This window comes from Prionailurus bengalensis, chromosome A1 (genome assembly GCF_016509475.1).
Source record: "Prionailurus bengalensis isolate Pbe53 chromosome A1, Fcat_Pben_1.1_paternal_pri, whole genome shotgun sequence".
Classification (NCBI taxonomy): domain Eukaryota; kingdom Metazoa; phylum Chordata; class Mammalia; order Carnivora; family Felidae; genus Prionailurus; species Prionailurus bengalensis.
In genome coordinates this window covers 105448014-105472518 of record NC_057343.1, presented here as the reverse complement: position 1 = coordinate 105472518, position 24505 = coordinate 105448014, and the positions used below count along the sequence as shown (strand labels likewise).

Genomic DNA, 24505 nt, shown 5'->3' with positions numbered 1-24505 from the left:
AGCAGTTTTTAATATCTTCCATTTGTTCTATGTATGTGTTTGTTTGTAGATGCTATTTTCTTTTTTCCCCTCTCTTTCCACTTTATTTTATATACAAGCGGTTCTAAGTCAATTTTAGTCCAGCAAACACAATATTCAGTGGAACCGTGACAGAATTTGAGGAGAAATTCATGTCATCCATAATGGCTATGTAACTGTTGGGTCTTGTATCTCCTCACTTCGGAAAGAGAGTGAGAATGTTTTTACTTGTAAGACGGAGAGCTGCATCTTGTTGGGTGGAAATGGAGGGCTGTTTCCTTGACGTACAAGAATTCGCATGTGTGTACACATGGGCAGAGAGGAGCTCGGCAACCAAAGGACTGGGTGTAACAGTAGTTATCAGTTTATTGGCTCTCGGTGCTAAATTTATCCATTAACCTGTGCTCTACAAAAGACAATATAGGCCCTTTAAATAGTTTTACTTTGCCAACTGACCAAATGTTAAGCAATCTGTAGAGGGCGCTAGAGAGACACTGCAGGAGGAAAGTTTTCTTTGGTGGTTCCAGCCTGCTAGCTCAACTGACTCCTACAGGGCAGGTGGCTCCTCCAGCACCCTGCTCCTGCCAAGCAAGCACAGGGGGAGGCACTTCTGCAGCATCCGGCTCCGTAGCACCTACATCTTGCATGGTGCCCAGTTTCTGCAGCACGACCAGCTTCTCCAGCCCAGCTCCTGGCTCCCAGAAGCATGGGCCACTTCTCAGCACCCAGCTCCTACACTAGCAGGCCAGCTAGCTAGTGGCTAGTCAGCCAGCAACTTCCGCTGGCATCCCTCTGGGCCTTTTCTGTAGCAGAGCACGTCTCGTAAGACACTTCTCCCCAAACAGCTTTCCCAAACATCCTATAGTGCAGATTTCTAGCAAATTCCAGAGGGCAGATGTCCATCAAGTTCTACCAGAATAGTACAGCCTGTTGCCGCTCGGTGAGCTGTGGCGTACCTTCTCTAAGAACATCTGGATCCCAGCCCTAGTGGGGATTCCTTTTGGACATCCTGTCTCAGCCCTAGAAGTAGCGGCTGCTCCTTAAATCTGCTATTCCTGTGTTCTTTCGAGTGCTATTAATTCTACTAGCCAATTCTTCATTACTCCAGTCCCCTGTTATAGTTAAAAATGTTTCATAAACTTCCCTGTGTCAATATGTCAGTTTGACAAACTAATGGCAAGATATTAACAAGGGGGAAAACTGGATACAGGCATATGGTAACTCTCTGCCATCTTGCAACTTTTCCGTAAATCTAAAACTATTGCAAAATAAAAAAGGTTGCTTAAAAAAAAGGTATTGTCGTTTCTGTCTCCGGATTGGACCCTGACCGATGCAAGCAACTAGTCTGATTATCAAGGCAATCATTTTATGGATCTAATATATATCATCCAGTGTGTTCATAATAATACCCAGAGAGGAGGGGACAGAGAAATAGAACCTTTGGAAAGGAGGTCATATAAACTGTGCTACTTAGTAGATTACTCGAGCGTGCGTTTTGTTTCAGGAATTATTTAGCCTAGAGTAATTAAACTATACACCTTCTAACAAGTGATATTAAAGCCACTGCTGCAGACAAAACCCAGGTAACAAGACACAGCGCTCTAGCTCGGAACAGCATTTTCTTATGTGCTTAAAAAAGGTATCAGAAATGTTTTCCTCAGAGCACCTTTGAAGACTGTCTGTGTTTATTTATGCTTTTGTTCATTTTAAAGCCAAAACGTGAGTTGTAAAGAATAGACTTAACCTTGCATCAATATCGTATTCTAGGACGGAAAGAAGAGGTGTCCTCAGAATTCTAGAAGCTTCATGCAAAAATCAGTAAATTCCAAAAGAAAGCAACAAGTTACGTTTTAGAAAGCCTCACCTCCAAAATAAGGCAACAGTTTGTTTTCTAGAAGGCCTAAATCAGTTCTGGAAAGTCTGAAACTCATGTAGCCTTTTCTTCACACAAACACTCATCTGGTCTGTTCTCTCAGCTAGAGGCAGGCGTAGTTCTTGGTAAACTAACTCTGAATAACCACTGCAACATACTTGCCAGGGAATTAGTAACAAATCTCACTTTTCAAATACGTCCACTCTTTTCATTGCCACTAGTTTATATAATAAAGTTATTTTTTCTTCAAAATGTGTAGGCGCAACTGATTTTTAAGCTGGAAAAGTTAATGAAAGCGACATTGCATTTGAGGTCAGTCGGCCAGAAAAATGGCTGTGAGCCAAATCCCACATCCCAAACATTTGCCTCTGCGGCATGTGAACAAAATGCCCACTTTCCTCCTGATCTCCAGCAGAAGCAAAACAAAACCCTGCAAGACAGTTATCCATTGGAATTGGAAGCCTTTCAGGGGCAGAAAGACACACACACACACACACACACACACACACACACACACAGCAGCGCGCGCGCGCGCGCGCACACACACACACACACACACACTCCCTGTTGAAGATACAATAAAAAGGCTCTTTCACACAGAATGTTCTGTGCACAGGCAGCACAAGGGACTAGTCCTGGAAATGCTGTTTTGGGGACAGCCAAGAGATCACAAGCCTAAAACAAGTAGTTTCAACAAGATAAACAGTAATCTCCCCGATTCCAATTATAAGCAAGTAAGAATTCTTAAAAACCGTTTTATCCAAATGGCTTGAAATCCCTTCGAACTAGTTTCAGAAAATAGTAATGTATGAAATGAGGCTGAATTTGTGTTGTCATCCGATCCTGCTAATTTTTAAAACTATTCTTTCCTTTCTCTAAACGTAATACTTTGGGCATTAAAATTCAGTTGCACTTTGATTCCCCCTCACGTTTTTCAAAGCAAAAGGGAGTACGAAGAGACAGGAAGTAGCCACAATTACACGCGCGGCAACGAGCTAGCCAGAAAACCAAAGTTTTAACTGTGAAATTTAGAAGAGCAACTGTATTATATGAAATTCCACTGCCTAATCCTCTTAATAAAGAATACTAGGTTTTAAGTGCAAGCTGTTCATAGTCCAAAATACCATTATGTTAGAATTATAATTCTAATTATAAAATTATAGAATTATAGAATTCTATATTATAATAATTCTAATTATAGAATTATATAGAATTATAGAATCTAATTCTAATTATGGAATTATAGGATTATAATTCTAACATAATGGACACAAATTATATACCATATTACTATTTGATTTAATACCAAAATGTTTGTGAATTTTCAGTTATGACCAATATTTCTCCCCAACGTTTTCTGAGCAAGTACTGATTATTTGCATACCAGATATCAGAGAAAAATAAACATACTAAGCATTGAAAATATCAATTTTACTTCTGATTTAAAGGCAACAAGTGGTAAATTTTAATCACCATGGAAGTAACCTTGATCAGACAACATGTAAAAAGAACAGTTAGGACATAACAGTTATGTTACAACAGCTTTCCTGAACCAAGGAGCCTAAATTCTGGAACACATATTCATATTTACAAAAGTACCAGCATCGGACTATTGACATCTTCTTTCTAAGGACCTTTCTTTATCCTCAATTAACAACAGTTCTGAACATAATATATACACTGATGTACAAGAAACTGTCTTCATGAGTTGGACTGGGAACCCACACCATACTCTGCATAGGCAACTAGAGGGAAACCCATGGTTCAGGATAAGCTGCAGACAGGGGGGCCCATGCAGCAAAAACACTCCGAGATGGACAAGAACAGGTGGAAACTTACCACTAGAGCAGTTGGTCCCACCCCAGCCAGGCTCACACTGACAGGTGTTCGGAGCAATGCAGCGACCGTGGACACATTTATCAGCACAGTGGGCTGTCAGAGAGAAAATCAATCAAATAAGGAAAGTTGGCTCAAGAAGAAAAAAAAAACCCAACAACACAGCTGTTTCACATCCCAGTCTCAAGTATCACTTAAAAACAACATGCATGCTTGACAATTTCCTTCAATCCATTCCTTGGCCCTGTCAGGGTCCGCTGTGCAACCAAACAATTCCCCTTCTGATTTTGAGATCTCCAAATAAATTCCTTCATTTCTACGATTTCATTCTACGTCATGCTAAATTAGGAAAGGAGTTGCAAGAAAAACTGCCTCACCCACATTTTTAAAAAAATTATCAGTGACTACCGAATATATCCTCTTTGTTTCAGGAGAAGCATACATATGGGTTCAGGAAAAAAGCCCCAAAGGGAGATAGTGGGACTCCAGAGCGACAGAGTAGACCCTAGAATAGACCCATAATACCTTCCCTTGAAAGCAAAGTCAAATTTCTTTGGGTGCACGTTACTCCCAACTATGACACAGCAGAACGAGATGCCCTTTTCCTATTAACAAAAATATTCAAAAAATGTCACGGAGGTCTTCAGGGATTAGTAAATCTTCATTTCTGTTTCATTAGTAAATGTCTTAGGTGTGGCCTGACCCGTGGAAGTAAGGGTTATCACGGCAAACATGAGCGGACAGGTAGACTGACATTTCCAAAGCAAAGGTCTGTAGCCTGGTAGAAAGGAACATCAACTATATTCTGTGCCAAACATAAGCATTACCTCCAATGTTAGCGCCGCTCACTTTGATTAAACACCCTTTAGAATGGCTGGATATTTGAGTAATTGTGAGAAAAACACAGTGTAGTTTGGGGTTCAGATATTCCAAAATTTTATGTAAGGATGAGACGGAATAAGGTATCCTATGCTTTACAGATAAATTTTATTAACTCACGTCTTATTACAAAAGTAAAACAGATTTTAAACCAATAAGCAAAGTAAACCTACCTATGGTTCCATCAAATGGTAACATTTCTATGTATGGAGACACTCAGGAAATTTTCCCTATATATTTTTCTCCTCAAAGAAAAAAAAAGAATCTTAATATTTTTCAATTTTTCTTTCCATTAATATAAAGGTAAAAATCTTCCCACATCATTAAATATTTTTCATGTTGATTTAGGCACAATTATGTGTATAGTTTACATTTGTATATATACTGTATATACACTGATATACATAGTATATATTTACGTATGTATATATATGTGTATATATTTTACATACAGTTTCTGGACCAAAAAATGATAACCACTCCTATTATTTTTATCAAAAAGAATTTAGACATGCAGAGATCTAGGGGAAGGCATTTTATTATTTTTTTTTCCAACGTTTATTTTTATTTTTGGGACAGAGAGAGACAGAGCATGAACAGGGGAGGGGCAGAGAGAGAGGGAGACACAGAATTGGAAACAGGCTCCAGGCTCTGAGCCATCAGCCCAGAGCCCGACGCGGGGCTCAAACTCGCGGACCGCGAGATCATGACCTGGCTGAAGTCGGACGCTTAACTGACTGCGCCACCCAGGCGCCCCGGGGAAGGCATTTTAGATGAAGAAAAAGCAAAAAAAAAAAAAGGGGGGGTAGAAAGAAATCAAATGAAAGTGAGCAGATCTGTTTGGGTGCAATGTTCAGAGCAGTAGCTTTAGAAGATGTAGACCTTCCATGAAAAAATGCTCAACATCACTCAGCATCAGGGAAATATAAATCAAAACCACAATGAGATACCACCTTAAACCTGTCAGAATGACTAACATTAACAACTCAGGCAACAACAGATGTTGGTGAGGATGCGGGGAAAGAGGATCTCTTTTGCATTGCTGGTGGGAATGCAAACTGGTGCAGCCACTCTGGAAAACAGTATGGAGGTTGCTCAAAAAATTAAAAATAGAACTACCCTGCAACCCAGCAACTGCACTACTAGGCATTTATCCACTGGATACAGGTGTGCTGTTTCGAAGGGACACATGCACCCCCAAGTTTAGAGCAGCACTATCAACAATAGCCAAAGTATGGAAAGAGCCCAAATATCCATTGACAGATGAATGGATAAAGAAAATGTGGTATATATATATATATATATATATATATATATACATATATACACACACACGCACACACACACACACAATGGAGTATTACTCACCAATCAAAAAGAATGAAATCTCGCCATTTGCAACTATGCGGATGGAACTGGAGGGTATTATGCTAAGTGAAATTAGTCAGAGAAAGACAAAAATCATATGACTTCATTCATATGAGGACTTTAAGACACAAAACAGATGCGTGTAAGGGAAGGGAAACAAAAATAATATAAAAACAGGGAGGGGGACAAAACAGAAGAGACTCATAAACATGGAGAACAAACTGAGGGTTGCTGGAGGGGTTGTGGGAGGGGAGATGGGCTAAATGGGTAAGGGCCACTAAGGAATCTACTGAAATCATTGCTTCACTATATACTAATTTGGATGTAAATTTTAAAAAATAAAAAATAAAGTTAAATCAAAAAAAAAAAGATGTAGACCTTCAAAATCAAAGTCAGTTGTTAGGACTGAGAATTAGCTGGGAATATTGTAAGAAACATATAGAATTATCACAACAAACCATCAGGTAGAGGACACCACAAGGGAATAAAGTGACCATCAATTTGAAGAACTAAAGACTCACTTCCTTCACCAGAAGGCCATGTGGTGAGGGACGTCACGTCAAGTGAGCTTGGGACGTTGGGCCGGTGTAGAGATATTAACACTAGCATTGCAAGGAGATGCTCAGCAACTTCCCCAATACTTGATTCAGACAATCACATATTTCGCTGTAATTAAAAGCAAAATCAGCCTGTAACATATGAATACACCGGCTCTCTAATATGTTGCCTCATGCTGCCAGGTTAAGTCAGTATGTGCCAACCTCAGGGTTCAGCATCTCCTGCCATCTCTATGCATGTGTTTGGTATTGCAGATGTGCCATTCATTTGTAAGGTCATGGCTCTGCACTGTTCTCTAAGATGTAGATTTGCACATACAAGCCAGCAAACCACCATACCTGGAGTATGCAAGGGTCGATTCAATGCCACAAAAGGCTCAGTCTAACTGCACAGGGGACATGCGCTGGATGCTGGATCACACCATGTTATGTGGCAGCCTGTGCACACAGCCACAGGACACTCCCACCTCACCCAGAGCGCTGGCACCCACCGTAATACGTAAATATGACAGTGCCTTATCTCACTCGTCTTACGCACTCAGGACATCTCTGTCTGAGGCATGTTGCAAACCTAAGTCTTCCTGCCCCGATTTACCAATTTCTCCTTACTCAAGATAGTAAAACTATTCAAAATGCCATTCGCACATCTAAGAAGTTGTAAAGATCAGATCCTAATCGCCTTTCGTATGAAAGAAGAGCTACCCGAGAACACAGAAATTGGATATGGCGGCCGCTGAAAACAAGGGTTGCCCATATCCTCAAATTTCACATTTTTGAGATCGCTGAGTAATGAATATGAATGCTCTCATGTTTGATTCCTGATGGGATAAACTTTGTGTTTTATGAAATGAACACCAAGCAGTCCAGTCAGCTACAACAGATAAAAACAATAATCCTGTGATAGTAATGTCAAAATCCAGATTATTTTTATAAATGCCTTGAACTAACATTTGGCCAAAGTCTGGAGCAAAATGTCAATAGATAGTTAGCGGCCAACAAATTCATCTGTAAATTAATGAGAAACTGGAAGGGGGATTCTGCTTCCCTAATGATTTTTTTTTTTAATTAAAGCTAAAGCCAATGAAATTGCCCCTGAGCAGTGAAGCCTCAAGTCAAGTAATTATCTAAGTAATGTGGAGTATTGTTGGTGTGGATTCCAGAAGGAAAGAACACGAATTCTACTGCCACAGTGCAGAATCCTCACACAGCATTAGATTCTGTCACACAAGTGCCATCTGTGTTCCAAGCTCTTATCCCACCAGCTCTGGACTCTCCACATCTAATAATAACCTTCACCAAGAAACAGCTGGACCAGCAGGAGCAAAAGGAGACATCAGAAGGGAAGACAGTAAACTATAAAACTCTGTGCTTTCAAACATCCCAATTTGCCACGTTGCAGGGACACTCACTGTGGTGTATATGTTGACAGTGACCCTTGCCCAAGGACATCAGCTGAGCTCGATCCCTACCCCTGTCCCACCTTCCCTCAGTTAGCTTCGGATGCCACCCACTCTGGGGGCTATGCTTCCATAACTAAAGCACTGCATGTGAGAAATAAAGTAGAATAAAGATGTCAATTTGTCCTGTAGAAAATCCCAAAGTAGGCACCTGGGTGGCTCAGTCGGTTAAGCGTCCCACTTCGGCTCAGGTCATGATCTCACGGTTGGTGGGTTCAAGCCCCGTGTCGGACTCTGTGCTGACAGCTCAGAGCCTGGAGCCTGCTTCGGATTCTGTGTCTCCCTCTCTCTCTGCCCCTCCCCTGCTCATGCTGTGTCTCTCTCTGTCTCTCAAAAATAAATAAACACAAATAAATAAATAAATAAATAAATAAATAAATAAATGAATAAAAGAAAATCCCAAAGTGCCCTAGAAAGAGAAAAGGAACAGAGGTTCCCCTTAACAAATGTTTAATCACTTAGATTTCAAGAATAGTTACCTAAAAATAATAATAATAATAATAATAATAAGTACTAAAGACCCATCATAAGTGTGGCTCTCCTATCCATGGAAAACAGGCTTCTTATTCCCTCTTCATGTCCTTTCTTCTTATTTTTCAAATCAGGAAAATGCTAGCAAAGACGAACTATCCCATATGATTTAATTTCCCCATCTCCCTTGAAGAAGATCATCAGATTTCATATTCTGAGATTTTAGTAGTCTTTTTTAGAGATCGGATGTAAGTAGCAGCTCTGGGCCCACACTAAGCACTGCTGTAGACGCATCAGTGTCTTGAGGGTAGCCAAGGCATCTTCTCCCTCAAGAACTGGCAGGCAAGAGACACTGATGAGAAGTGAAAGCTGTGGACAGTCTGTCTGCCTGATGGACAGGTGAGGACTGACATGATGACCTTAAGATCTTCTCTAATTAGGCTCCTATTTCAGCCTTAGATCCTAATTCCACTTAAATCCCATTACCAGTGCCACGGACCTCATTTCTTTCACGTGTAAATACTTGGCTTTAATACCAAGAGTCACTAACGATACTCAATAGTTTTCTCTTCTGTCATGTACATTTCACTTTGGATTTACACCTAAAAAAAAAAAAAAGTGTGGGAAGACTAAAGATTCCTTTATAAACCAATTATATCTCTAAATACAGTGCTTACTGTTGTTCTAATGGATATAATATCAATTCGTGTAAGTTAATTTGAAAAATGTTTCCATGGTCAAAGTATCTTTTGAAAATAACTGTCCAATGGGAATGCAAGCCTTCCAGACAACTCATCTTTCCACAGAAATTCCTTTTATTCTGGTATTCTGAATTAATAACACGGGTCAAAATCTTGCCTGCACTCATTTATTCTGAGTTGCTATAAAAGAACACATATTATTAGAGTTAAAGGTCCCTTTCCCAAACATAATTGCCACATTTTTTTCAGACAAAGAAGCCAAGACTAGAAATATGGAACGGGTTTTCTCAACATTCATAGCTGGTGGTAAAGGTAGAAGGAAGAATTAAACTCTTGTACCTGGCTCGCAGTAGACCAAAACTTATGATGGATTTTAAGTGGGGGAAAGGGAGGGAGCAGAAGTGAAAACAATGGTAGATGTTTTATGCTGGGTCAGATACTAGGGCAGGTGAACTGGGTGGCTAGGAGTCATATCCAGCCATTCAAAAATCCGACTGATACTATAGTGTTCAGGTATAGACAGGAATAATCTTGTTTCCATATTTCCAAATTTACGCTGCAGCCTCTCCTATTGTGTTTGTTTATAAAAAGGAAAGGACGTCTCTTTCCTCCCATTTAGTATTTACTGATGTAACAGGCACGTTGCTAGCACTACTATAGACACAGAGATGGCAGACGAGGGACTCCGACTCTGCAGAGGAAGTCAAATACAAGCTCCGCAAACTCCATAGACACAGAGCAGAATGCAGCTGTATCAGCAAAATACTGCGAGAGCATACTCAAGAATTCCATTTCTATGACATGTCCAAGGGACAAATCTACAAAGACAGAGAGTGCATTAGTGGTCTAGGATTGGGAGGGATTGGTGTCAATGTGGGGTGATGAAGATGTTCTAAAATTGATTGTGTGATAGTCGCACAACTCTGTGAAGATACCAAGGGTCACTGAATTGTATACTTTAAAGAATACTATAAGAACTATACCTCAATAAAGCAGTCACAAAACATACTGCGGGAAATGCAGGAGGGGAGCGTTTAATTGCAACTGGAGTGAAATCAAGGAGGTTCTCATGAAAGAACATCTGAACAGAGAAAGTGAACACCTTTATAATACACTTGCAGGAAAGAGTGGCCAACAACAGCTGTTGCCTTTTCCCTTCTCCTTCGATCCTATCCCCAAAGTTGCCACACCCACTGCTTGGGGTCAGAGCCCTTGCTCCCCAGCCACCAGTGGTGCATATATGACCTGCGGTGATGGCTGATCAGTCATGGAAAGGGAGAGAACATGGGGAACTTAGAAATCTGCATCGAGTCAATGTAATAAAAAATACTTAGCTCAAATTCCTTTCCCTCCATTCCTAAATAGGGCTTCCATGGCCCTTAGGCACAGGCACAAAGAGCATTTGGTAGCAGCATCTTTGGCAAACGTTGCTAACTGTATACCTAACGTCCATCCTTCTTTCCATCCTTATTAACAGAATCCCACTCTCACCAGGGACAATAAGGTACCCAGCAATAAACTACATTTCCCAGCCCTCTTTCTGGATTGAAGTGTGCAGGAAGAAAACAGTGTGGGGGACAGACTTAATTGGTAAGTGTAATTCCCCTTCTCTTTCTCCATTCTGATGCCTAGTGTGTGGACAAAACGGTTGAATCTGCAAATACCATCAAGAACTTGAAGGAAGGACCCAGAGAATTGTGGAAACTTTTGCTCTGAATTCATTGTGTGCATGAATGTATGCCACAAAGCAACAACTTCTGGACTTCTCATTACATAAAGATAATAAACCCTTAGTATGTACTGTTTCTATTTTTCAGGCATCTATTTATTGCAGCCAAACATGATTCCTAACTAATACATTGCCCTTTTGGGGGATCTTTCAGGTGAGTGAGTTCCTCAATTAAAAAAAAATAATAATAGCAGAAAATTATTATCTCAAAAAAAGGCTGAAAAAGCATTTGGCAAAATCCAGTATCCATTTCTGATAAAAATGTTCTGTGAACCAGGAACAAAAAGGAGATTTTCCTTTTCCTTTTCCTTTTCCTTTTCCTTTTCCTTTTCCTTTTCCTTTTCCTTTTCCTTTTCCTTTTCCTGATTAAGGGCAAATATGAAAAGCCCACTACTAATGTAATAAAATAATGAATGTTCCCACCCATACATGCATGATTAAGAACAAGACGAGGAAGTTTGCTCTTATAATTTCTATTCAGCATTGCACTGGAAGTTCTAGCAAGTATAATAAGGCAGCAAAAAGGAAATAAAAGATATCCAGACTGGGAAGAAAGAAGCAAAACTCCCTTTATTTACAGATTATATAAATATATCTCTATATGTAAAATATCTGATGGAATCTACGAAAAAAGCCACTAAAAATAATGAGTTTAGGGAAGTTACATATACAAAATTGTACAAAAAATATACTTCTATACACTAGCAATGAACAATCAGAAATTGAAATTTTAAAAGCCATCTACAATAGCATCGAAAAGGGCAAGTCTAACCAAAAATGTGAAAGACGTGTACACTAAGAATTAACAACACTGCTGAGAGAAAGTAGAGAATTGACAGTCAATTTGACCTATTTGACACTTACAGAATTCACAGCAGCAGAACATACATGCCGTCTCCAAACAGAGACAGACCTTGTTTATAACTCTGGTGATTCAATATTGTTAACATATCAATTCTCCCCAAAGATATCTATACATAGACATAGATTCAATACAATACTAATCAATATCCCAGCAGCTTTTCTTATAAATATTGACAAGCTGCTTTTAAGATTTATGTTCATGTGAAGTGCCTAGAAGGGCCAAAACAACTTTAAAAAGAAATACAGGGGCGCCTGGGTGGCGCAGTCGGTTAAGCAGCCGACTTCAGCCAGGTCACGATCTCGCGGTCCGGGAGTTCGAGCCCCGCGTCAGGCTCTGGGCTGATGGCTCGGAGCCTGGAGCCTGTTTCCAATTCTGTGTCTCCCTCTCTCTCTGCCCCTCCCCCGTTCATGCTCTGTCTCTCTCTGTCCCAGAAATAAATAAAAACGTTGAAAAAAAAATTAAAAAAAAAAAAGAAATACAAATACTACTTAATTTAAAGACTTATAATGCTTATAAATACATGTGACATTGGTGTAAATATAGACAAACAGATCAGTGGAAAGGAAAAGACAGTCCAGAAATTAATTTACACATATATGTACAATTATCTTTTTACAGAGCCACAAAGGCAATTCAGTGAAGAAAGAAACAGTGATGGAAAATTGGAATATCCATATGCACATCAGCAAATGTGGGTAATTGCACACCAAATAAAAAAATTAACTCAAAATGAATCCTAGACCTAAATGTAAAACCTTAAAGTTTAAAATCTGTACAAGAAAACAGAAGATAAAACCTTTGTGATCTTGAGGTGGGCAAAGATTCCTTAGATACAGCACCAAAAACACAAAATGGAAAAGAGTAAATGAATCACTTTGTCCAACAAAATTAAAAATTTTTGCTTTTCAAAAAAAACATAAGGAGAATGAAAAGACAAGTCACAGAATGAAACTAATATATTTTTTAATATTATCTGATAAAGAAGTTGCATCCAGAATATATAAAGAGTAGTAAGAAAACAATCAGTGTAATTACAAATAAATAAATAAATAAATAAATAAATAGGCAAAAGATATGAACACTTTAGCAAAGATGTACTAATGGCAAATAAGTTCATGAAAAGATGCTCATTATCGTTCATCACCAGAACAGTGCAAATTAAAATAACAAGATAATACCACATAACTGTTCAAATGACTGAAATGCGGAAGACTCTACGAAGTGATGGCATAGATGTGGAGAGGCTACAACTCTCCTACAGTGCTAGTGAGAATATAAAACGGACAAAAACTTTGGCAAAGTCTGGCAATTTCCTAATGTGTTCATGGGTGTTTGGATTGTTTGCAGGGTTCAGCTATTACAAATAAAGCATCTCTGAACGTAGTGTATGAGGAAGAACTTGTACATGAGTTCTCAGAGCAGCTTGATTGGTAATTGCCCAAAATGGTCCACAAACACATGAAAGGATAAATAATAAATGGTGGTATATCCATGTAATAGAACACTACTCAGTAAAATGGAATGAGTTAATGGTACAACAATATGGACGAATGCCAATATGATTACGTTGAGTGAAAGAGATTAGGCATAAAACGGAACATACTATATGATTCCATTTATATAAATGTCTAGAAAATACAAACTAATCACAAGAGGGACAGAAAGCAGATCAGTGGGTACCTGAATAAGTGGGGAGCAGGTAGGAGCGGTTGGAAGGAATACAAAGGCATGTGAGGAAATGTTTGTATGTGATGAGTAAGTTCACTATCAGGACTGACATGGATGGTTTCATGGTTATATACATGAAATGCATACCAATAACTATCAAATGGTACACTTAAATTTGTACAGTTATTTTTTGTCAATTTTACCTCAGTAAAGCTGTTAAAAAACAATCCAGAGTGTGAGGAGAACTTCCAAAGAAGGACAAAGAGACTTATCTCTATTCAGGAGGGAAGATTTAAAAACTCTCAAGTAACATTAAAATGCTGTGCACACATTACAATTTCAGTAAGAATCTATGGTCATTGATGGATGGGCTCTGTAAATACTTAAGAAGGTACTGGCTTTAGAAGCTTCCAAGAAATATTTATTTGGGGAAATGCTCATATTAAAATCTCACATGCAATATTCTACTAAAATTTTCCTCTACAATGTGAATTACTTAGAAAAAAAAAGTTTGTGTAGAAATGGACTCCTGTAATGAATCCTACACAAGGGACTGAAATACCATCTGTAGAGCGCATAATCCTATTCATTTATTTGAAAATGGGAAGAGTTTTTAGCTTAATTCCACACATATACAGGCATTATCTATTTTGGCCACGATTCTGCCATTGTCTCTTTAGGTTAAATTAGATTTAAGTCACATGAGTAACATGATCCTAACGGACCATAGTTTCAAAAAGTTCATAAGCGCTGGAATAAACTCTAATTTTCCAAAGCACGAATCTGTAACAACTCAGCCTACAACCAGGGTGATGAGACAACTCTAAACTGATTCCATTTGAGCAGGATTTCAAAATCACCAGCACACAGTGTAGAGAAGAAACCAGAAGGAAGGCACCTTCGTGTGTGATAAATCATCTCCCTCCTGGTCTTGTCATGTTTATGTCTGTGAGGAAAGTATGATGATTCTACAGGAAGTGCCATACCAGGCTCCCCTGTTTTTAGAAAGGCATTCCTCGTGGTTCGACCACTCTCTATGGAGCCCTGGAATTCTTTCACAAATACTCTTTCCTAAAGCATGTTTTCCACCACATGGCATTTCCCCCGGTCCACCCTATTTCATCTCAATGACACTTGTTCCCAGATACTTTGCTTCTGGTTAACCAATACATCTGAATCACATGTTAATAACAAAGGCCAGCTCTAGGGAAAGTTGAGAGGGTAATGGGTGTCAGAGCTATGCTTTTCCCATTCAGTGTCCTCACCCCTGCTTCCTCCTCGCTGGTCCCTGGACACTTCCTTTTGGACTCCGGTGCCCTTATGTTCTTCCTACAGGCCTGTCTCCATTAGCTTGACGATGAATGGAGTCCTCATAGTGAAAGGTCAATGACTAATAATAGCAGCTAAGATTATTTCCTCATCAGAGTTATTTGCCTTTCAGTATTGAAGACTTAAGACCAATATACAAATTAAGTGGTAGAACTTCTTCAAAGAGAGGAGGATCAAGGGTCTGAGAGAAAACGGGCAGCTGGACTTTTGCTAATAGAATGCCCCATGGAAACGGGGGAACACAAGCTCAAACGCCTCTAGGAACCAAGTGGGATCAATGAGCAGAGTGAGAAGTTCAGGTGAGGCCTGAGAAAACTCAGGGAGCACTTACTCATCTAAAAGGGGCAGCTCCAGGGGCATCTGGGTGACTCAGTTGGTTAAGCATCAGACTTTGGCTCAGGCCATGATCTCATGGTTCATGGGTACAAGCCCCATGTCGGGCTCTGTGCTGACAGCTCGGAGCCTGGAGCCTGCTTCGGATTCTGTGTCTCCCTCTCTCTCTGCCCCTCCCCCATTCACACTCTCTCTTACTGTCTCTCAAAAATAAATAAACATTAAAAAAAAATTAAAAGGGGCAGCTCCAGGGAGTCAAAAGGAACAAACTTCCTATTATAAAATAATTAAGTGGCTATATTAATAATACTGTATTGCCTATTTGAAAGTTGGTAAGAGTAGATCTTAGAAGTTCTCATCCCAAGGAAAAAAGTATTTTACAACTATGTGTGATGATGGATGTTTTAGTATATGTGTTGTTGAAACAAGCACGTGTGGTGACGGATGTTAACTAGACTTACTTTGGTGATCATTTCACAACACTTACATATGTTGAATCATGGTGTTGTACACCAGGAACTAATATAGTGTTATATGTTAATTATATCCCTATTAAAAATAAATAAAGGGGTAATTCCCCTTCAGTGTCTCTAGCCTTCTGCCACCAAGCCAATGCTATCAATTGCCTGGTTTCTCCATGGAAGAGGAAAGTCCCAAGTTTTATGTTCGATTTTTTTTTTTTTTTAATGTAAGACACTCAGGGCGCCTGGGTGGCTCAGTTAAGCACCTGGCTCTTGTTTTCAGCTCAGGTCATGATCTCACAGCCATGAGATCGAACCAGCTCTCACAGTGTGGAGCCTGCTTGGGATTCTCTCTCTTCCTCTCTCTCTGCCCCTCCCCAACTCACGCTCATGCTCACATGCCAGTGCTCTTTCTTTCTCTCAGAATAAATAAGTAATCTTAAAACAAACAACCAAAAAAAGGAAAACATTCTGTGTACCAAACAAAACATGATTATACACCAAATCATCCAGCCCACTAGTCTGCCACCTCTGGCCTAGACTATTGGACTGCAGATCAGTGATGGACTGCAGCTGTTCAGAATAAACAGCTTTTAAGTTCTTTAACAGATGGCATTTTAAACTTAACTGTCCCTTTTTCTTAGTTTTCGTTTTTTGCCCTTGAGTCAAATCTATCATGTATATAGCTGTTTTGAATTTAATATCAAGATCAGCTTCATAGGCATACTCACTGATGCCTCTATGTTTGGTGAACAACTGTTGACCATGAAATACCTCTGTCAATATGGTTCAAACCTTGGAGGGGAGGCCCCACCAATGCTGGCCCAGTTGATGAAGCCAGGAAATAGGTACATTTTCTATGCCATTGTGAAGGGAAGAATGTCTGCTATATCCCATCATGACTCGACTAAATTTTGCCCTTTCCAGAGTTGTTAAAACAGATATCATCCTTACCCTTAAAGGAAATTAAAGAGGAGTGACATTAGCAATATTCCTGAAAAAGACATCCATCACAGCACTGCCCCTCAGCAACAATTTGGCATCCATCCATGGACAAAAGTGCCTTCATGGGAGCTGTGGAATTCAGCACCATACTTCAAAGGACTCGAAAGGAGTCTTGCCTACCCAAGCATCAGATAATAAAACATACAGACCTCAGCCCTAGCTATGGACCCTGAAGTGGCCCATTAACTGTCTCCAGTCCATCTTGGCCATGGTCCAGGAGTCCTTGGAGAACACTGTCTTAAGCAATCACCCATGGATGATAGAGCCTTTGTGGAAGATCAGATTTCCAATAAGAAAGCTCCAGAACATCACTGGAGCAAATAAACAAACAAACAAACAAACAAACAAACAACTGTGGACACAATGGAGAGGGTAAGAGGAAAAGTTAGACTTTACTCATCATCCCTTCCCCAGGGCAGTGCACCTCAGTACCAACAGAGCCCTTCTTAGCCTGTGATTTCTCATGCCAGGAAAAGTGAGAGTGTGTGAGTGAGCACATAGCTCCCCCAACTGTGTAGAACTTTGTCAAAGAGCCCCATTTCTCTCCTTGACACACAGAGAATATAGAGTTGTGAACCACATGACTAGGGAGAGGGAAGAGGCTGGGAGAGCAGCAGATAAGTATCTTGGAGGGCATTAAAGGAACGTGGATCCTACTATCTGTGTTTCAGAGTCCAACAAGAAGCCCACCCATGAGCCACTGGGAATTCCCAGCCTGTGGATTCACCCTACTGGCCCAAGAACACTCCCAACACTCCATGCACCTCAAACTACCCCCCCCCACAAACTCTGTGTCCACCTCTCTGTGCATGTTCCCAACAGTGGTAAGAATGAGCCTTGCGAGATGGCTAGTGAAAATGTGCATAAAGCCAGCCCGAATCTGTGGACCAAGGAGAGACTATAAACTTGAGCTTTTGCTCTGCCCTTGGGAGAGCAAAGGAGAGGCTGTCAGCTCCTGACCTGGTGTGTTCCAGATTAGAAGGCATACAAGTTTCACAATTCTGCCACAAGAGGGAGCAAGAAGAGAGAAGCAGCCCAAATCGATACAGGTTCTGAGAAAGCCTCAGAATCCCTAGCAGAGCTGAAAGAACATGCTGCTCTTCTAAAGCAGTTAGTAAAGACTGGAGAAGATGAGTGCCAATACAAATGTGAAGATAACGGGAACAAAAGACTTCAAGAAACATTAAATACCAGGAAAACATGACACCACCAAAGGAACACATGAATATTCCAATAACCAACCTCAAAGACATGGAAAGCTGTGATTTACTCAATAAAGAATTCAAAATATCTGTTAAGGAAGCCCAGTCCACTACAAGAAAAAAGAACAATTCAATAAGATTAGGAAAACAATACACAAAGAAAATTAGAAGTTTAACAAAAAATAACTAAAAAGAACCCAATAGAAATTCTCAATCTGAAGAAAACAAAGAATCGAATAAAAAATGCAAGAGAGCATCAAGAGAAGAATAGATCAGGCAGAAGAAAATAATCTGTGACATAGAAAACAGATATTTTTTACATTTTCAAGCCAGAGGAGAACAAAGACAAAGAATGAAAAAAAAAGGTGAAGAAAGACTACCTGTTCTATAGGATACCATTAAAGAAGCAATTTGCTAATTATTGGAATCCCTAAAAGAAAAGAGAGGGAGAAAGAGGCAGAAAGCTTACTTAAAGAAATAATGGCTGAGAATATCCCAAATCTGAGGAGAGATTTGGATACTGGAGATCATAAGCCTCATTAGTCATCAAACAAACTCAAAGGTATCTTCTCCAAGACACATTATCAAAAAAATGTCAAAAATCAAAAACAAAGAGAGAAGCTTAAAAGCAATGAGAAAGAAGAAGCTTGTAATTTACAAGGAAACCTTCATAAGACTATCAGTGGATTTCTCATCTGAAACCTTATGGGTCAGGAGAGATTGGAATGATCTATCCAAAGTTCTGAAAGAAAAATAACCTGCCAGCCAAGAATACTGTCTCCAGCAGAGTTGTCCTTCAAAATGAAGGAGACTTAAAGACTTTTCCAGACAAACAAAAGATGAGGGAGCATTTAGAAATGCTAAAAGGAGATCTTTAAGCTGGAGTAAAAGGATGCTATTTACTAGCATGAAAAATATGAAAATTTACAACACACTGATAAATGTAAGTATACAGTCACATTTAGAATAATATAAGCAAGATTTTGATAAAATATACACACTCCCACATTTAATGCGGCATTATTCACAACAGATGAGATATGGAAACAAACCAAATGCCCATCAACATTTGGATGAGTGAATAAAACAGACGTGGTACACATACACAATGGAATATTATTTAGCCACAAAGAAGGAAGATATTCTCCCATTTGCAACAACACAGATGGACCTTGAGCACATTATGTTAAGTAAGTCAGAAAGACAAAGACAAGTACCGTATGATATCACTCATATGTAGAATCTATTAAAGCTAAACCATAAAAAAAAATAGAACTGAATGGTAGTTACCAGGGAACAGGAGTGACTGTGTTTAAGGGTACAAATTTGCAGGGTGCCTGGGTGGCTCAGTCGGTTAAGCATATGACTTTTACTCTGACAGCGCAGGCCTGCTTAGGATTCTCTCTCTCTCTCTGCCCCTACCCAACTTACGCTCTCTCTCTCTCTCACTCTCTCAAAATAAAGAAATAAACTAAAAAAAAACGGTACAAACTTGCAATAAGTAATAAATAAGTCATTGAGATCTAATGAACAAACATTATAATGAATACAGAAAATAATATTGCACTATAATTATATAATGTGATAAATATTGTTACATTGGTAATCTATTACAATATATAAATGTATCAAAATAACAAGCTATACACTTTACACTTACACAATTTTACTCTAATAATGTAATATGGTGGTGGGTGTGTTAACCTCTTTAATATAAAGGTTAAAAGACACGAGTGTTAAAAAATATATAGCTACAATAATTTGTTAATGAATACATAACATAAAAAGAGGTAATAAAGTGTGAAATAAAAACATAAAAGAAGGAGAGGTGCCTGGGTGACTCAGTTAAGTGTCCAACTCTTGACTTCAGCTAAGGTCATGATCTCATGGCTCTTGAATTTGAGCCCCACATTGGGCTCTGTGCTGACAGTGCAGATCCTGCTTGGGATTCTCTCTCTCTCTCTCTCTCTCTCTCTCTCTCTCTCTCTCTCTCTGCCCCTCCCCTGCTCATACATGCTCGCTCGCTTGCTCTTTCCCTCTCTCTCTCTTTCTCTCTAACTCTCTCTCAGTAAACAAATAAACTTTAACCAAAAACATAAAAGAAGGGGAAAGAAAGAGTAGAGTTTTGTTAAGTCTCTATCAACATAAAATAGATTATTATATCTATCTTTATATAGGCCTCATGGCAATCACAAAGCAAAAACCCACAGTAGATACACAAAAGAGAAGGGAATCAAATGACCACTATAGAAAAGTATCAATTCACAAAGGAATGCAGAAATAGAGGGAGAAAGGGAGAAGGGAACTACCAATCAGAAAACAATAAGACAGCATTATTAAGTCCTTACCTACCGAAAAGTACTCTAAATGTAAATGGATAAATTCTCCAATCAAAAGGTACAGCATAGCTGGATTGATGAAGAAGAAGAAGAAGCAGAAGGAGGAGGAGGAGGAGGAGGGAGATCAAACTATATGCTGCTCAGAACAGACTCACTTCAGCTTTAAGCAAACATAGAAACTCAAAGTGAAAGGATGAAAAAAGATATTCTTGCCAAGCGGAAACCAAAAGAAAACAGGGATACCTACCCATACTTGTATCTGAGAAAATAGACTGTAAGCCAAAAATGGTAATAAGAGAGAAATAAGATCACCATATAATGTAAAGGGGTCAATTCATCAAGATGATATAACAACTTGGAGCACTTAAATATATTAATCATATACCAACAGATCTGAAGGGAAAAATAGACAATAATATATTAGTAGTAGAGGACTTCAAAACTCTACTTTAAACAATGGATAAATCATTCACACTCTGAAAACCAATAAGGAAATGTTGGACTTGAACTTTACTTTAGACATATAAGAAATATTTGACCCAAAAGCAGCAGAATACTTGTTCTTCTCAACTGCATAAGGAACATTCCTCAGGATATCACATGATAGGTTACAAAACAAGTCTTAGCAAAGTTAAGAAGACTGGAATCATATCAAGCATCTTTTCCAACCACCATTGGTTGAAACTAGAAATCACTAACAGGAGGAAAAGTAGAAAATTCACAGTTATGTGGAAATATAACAACGTACTTCTCAATGACCAATAGGTCAATGAAATAAAAAAACTAAAAATTTATTGAAACAAACAAAAAAGGAAACACAACATACCAAAACTTATGGGATACAGCAAAAGGTGTTCTAATAGGGAAGTTCATAGTAATAATCTTCATTAATAGAAGATCTCAGAAAACAAGAGGAAGGTTCCTACATATCAAAGAATCAGAAAAGAAAAAAAAAAGAGCCAACTAAGCGCAAAGTTAGCACAAGGAAGGAAATGACAAATATCAAAACATAAATAAAAGAAATAGAGATGAAAAAACAATAGACTGAGAGCTGGTTTTTTGAAAAGATTATCAAAATTGACAAATCTTTAGCTAGACTACCTATTGAAAAGTAAATAAAATTAGAAATGAAAGAGGAGATGTTACAACTGGTAACACTGAAATAAAAAAGATTTTAAGACAATACTATGAACAATTATAGATCAACCAATTGGAGAACTTAGAAGAAATGTATACATAAAACCTACCAAGAGTGAATCATAAAGAAACAGAAAATCTCAACAAACCAATTATGGTAAGGCAACAGAAAACTTTACCACGAAGAAAAGTCCAGGACCAGAAGGTTGCCCTGGTAAATGTACCAGACATTTAAAGAATAATTCATGCCAATTTTTCTCAAACTCTTCTCCAAAACTGAAGAAAACACTCCCAAACTCATTTTACAAAGCCAGCGTTGTCCTGATATCAAAACCAGATAAGGACACTATAAGATCAGTAAATTATAGGTCAATATCCTTGATGAATACAGAAGAAAAGTTCTCAGCAAAATATTAGCAAAGAAGACTCAGCAACACATTAAAAGGATCATACACACTGGGCAAGGGGGATTTATCCTTGAGATGCAAAGATGGTTAAACATAAAAATACGTAATACATTAGTCCAATGAAAGGCACGCGGAGTGATTATCCCAGTAGATGTGGAGAGAGCATTTGACAAAATACGCATCCTTTCATGATATAAACTCTCAACAAATTGGGTATGTAAGGAATGTAGGTCAATGTAATAAAGGCATATATGACATGCCTACAGCTAACATCATACTCAGCGGTAAAAAGTGAAAGCTCTTCCTCTAAGATCAGGAACAAGACAACAATGTCCACTTTCACTACTTTCATTCAACTTAGTCCTGGAAGTCCCATCCAGAGCAATCTGGTAAGGAAAGGAAATAAAAGCATTGGTACTGGAAGGGAAGAAATAAAATTGTCTCTGTTTGTCGATAATATTATCTTATAGAGAGAAAATTCTAAAGACTCCACCAAAACCAGTTAGAAATAATCAACAAATTTGGTAAAGTTACAGGATACAAAATCAACATAAAGAAATCAGTTTCAGTTATACATGGTAATGATGAAATATCTGAAAAAGAAATAAATAAAACAGTTCTATTCACAATAGCATCAAAAACAATAGAATACTTAAGAATAAATTTAACCAAGGAAGTGAAACTTTTGTACACCGAATATAAAACTTTGATGAAGAAAATTTAAGAAGACACCAGTAAATGGAAAGATGGAAGTACTAATATTGGTAGAATGTTCATAGTACCCAAAGCCTATTCAATCCTATCCCTACAGCATTCCAATAGCATTTTTCACAGAAATAGAAACAACAATCCTAAATTATTTATAAAACCATAAAACAGGGCACCTGGTTGGCTCAGTCAGTTAAGCGACCGACTCTTGATCTCAGCTCAGATCTTACGCTCAGGGTCATGACTTCAAGCCCCACATTGGGCTGTGCACTGTGTGTGACATCTACTTAAAAACAAACAAAACAACCAAACAAAAACCCACAAAACACTGAATAGCCAATGCAATCTTAAGAGAAAAAAACAAACCTGGAGGCATCGTGCTTCTTGATTTCAAACTATATTACACAGCTACCATAACCAAACAGCCTGGCACTGGCACAGGGACCATAGGAACAGAATTGAAAGCTCATAAGTAAGTCCTGGCATAGATGGCCAACAATATTTGATGAGAGAACCAAGAATTCTCAATGGGGAAAGGATAGTCTCTTCAATAAATGGTACTAAGGAAACTAGATAATCACATACAGAAGAATGAAATTGGACCCCTATCTTACACTAAAAAAAATAACCTCAAAATGGATTAAAGACTTAACTATAAAACCTGGGGTGCCTGGGTGGCTCAGGTGGTTGAGCATCTGACTTGGTTCAGGTCATGATCTCATGGTTCATGGGTTCAAGCCCCATGTCGGGCTTTGTGCTAACAGCACAAAGCCTGCTTCGGATTTTCTGTTTCCATCTCTCTCTGCCCCTCATCCACTCACTTGCTCTCTCTCAAAAATAAATAACATTAAAAACATTTTAAAATATAAAACCTGGCACCATAAAACTCCTAGAAGAAAGCATAGGGGGAAAGTACTTTACATTGGTCTTGGCCATGATTTTTTTTTTTTTTTGATAGGACACTGAAAGCATGAGCAATGACTGACAGTAAAAATAAGTAAGTGGGGTTACATCAAACTAAAAAGCCTCTGCACAGCAAAAGAAACAATTGACAGAGTGAAAAGTCAACCTACAGGATGGAAGAAAATATTTGCAAATTTTATGTCTGATAAGGGGCTAATATCCAAAATATATAAGCACTCATACAACTCAATAGTAAAAACCAAACAATCCAATTAAAAAAGAGAACCTGAATAGACATTTTTTCCAAAAGAGTCATATACATATCCCCTCACACCTGCTAGGATGGCACTCATCAGAAAGACAAGGGAGAAGTGTTGGTGAGGACACAGAGAAGTGCCCAACCCTTGGGCACTGTTGGTGGGACTGTATGCTGATACAGACACTATGGAAAAACAGTATGGAAGCTCCTCAAAAGATCAAAAATAGAACTTCCATATGACCCAGCAATCCCACTTCTGGGTACATATCCAAATGAAATGAAATCAGGTCTCAAAGGAATATCTTCCCTCCCATATTCACTGCAGCAGTATTCATAATAGCTAAGATAGGGAAACAACATACATGTCCTTTGGCTGATGAATGGACAAAGAAAATGTGGTATATACATACAGAGGAATGTTATCCATCCACAATAAAGAAGGAAATCTTGCCATCTGTGACAACATAGATGGTCCTGAGGGCATTATCCTAAGTGATGAGTCAGAAAGAGAAATACCATATGATGTTATTCTTTGCAGAATCTGAAAAAGCTGAACTCATAGAAACAGAGTGGAACAGCGGTTCCAGGGCTGGAAAGGTAGAGGAAATGGGGAGAAGTTTGTCAAAGGGTACAAGCTTGTAGTAACAAGATGAATAAGTTCTGGGACTCTAATGTACAGCATGTCAACTATAGTTAATAATACTGTATTATATACAAATATTAACTAAGAAGAGTACGTCTTCAATGTTCTCACCACAAACAAGAAACAGTAATCATGAAAGATGACGGAAATGTTAACTAACCTTCTTGTAATCATTTTGCAATATATGTAAGTGTGTCAAATTATCATGTTGTACACCTTACATGTTATATGTCAATTATATCCCAATAAACCTGGGTAGAAAACTCAAGAAATTAAAGCTCCAAAGAGTCTCTGATAAAGTTAGACAATTACAGTTACCAGTCTAGAGGTATAGAAAAGAAAACTGAATCCCTTAAA

General features: G+C 38.6%; 1 protein-coding gene across 1 annotated transcript in view; it reads right to left on the bottom strand.

Annotated features, from left to right (window-relative positions):
* The window catches only part of MEGF10 (multiple EGF like domains 10), a 179342-nt gene that overhangs the window by 84669 nt on the left and 70168 nt on the right, over positions 1–24505 (bottom strand). The window contains exon 5 of the mRNA XM_043586764.1: positions 3731–3823. Coding sequence (XP_043442699.1) covers positions 3731–3823 — 93 coding nt within the window. The remainder of the gene's footprint in view (positions 1–3730; positions 3824–24505) is intronic.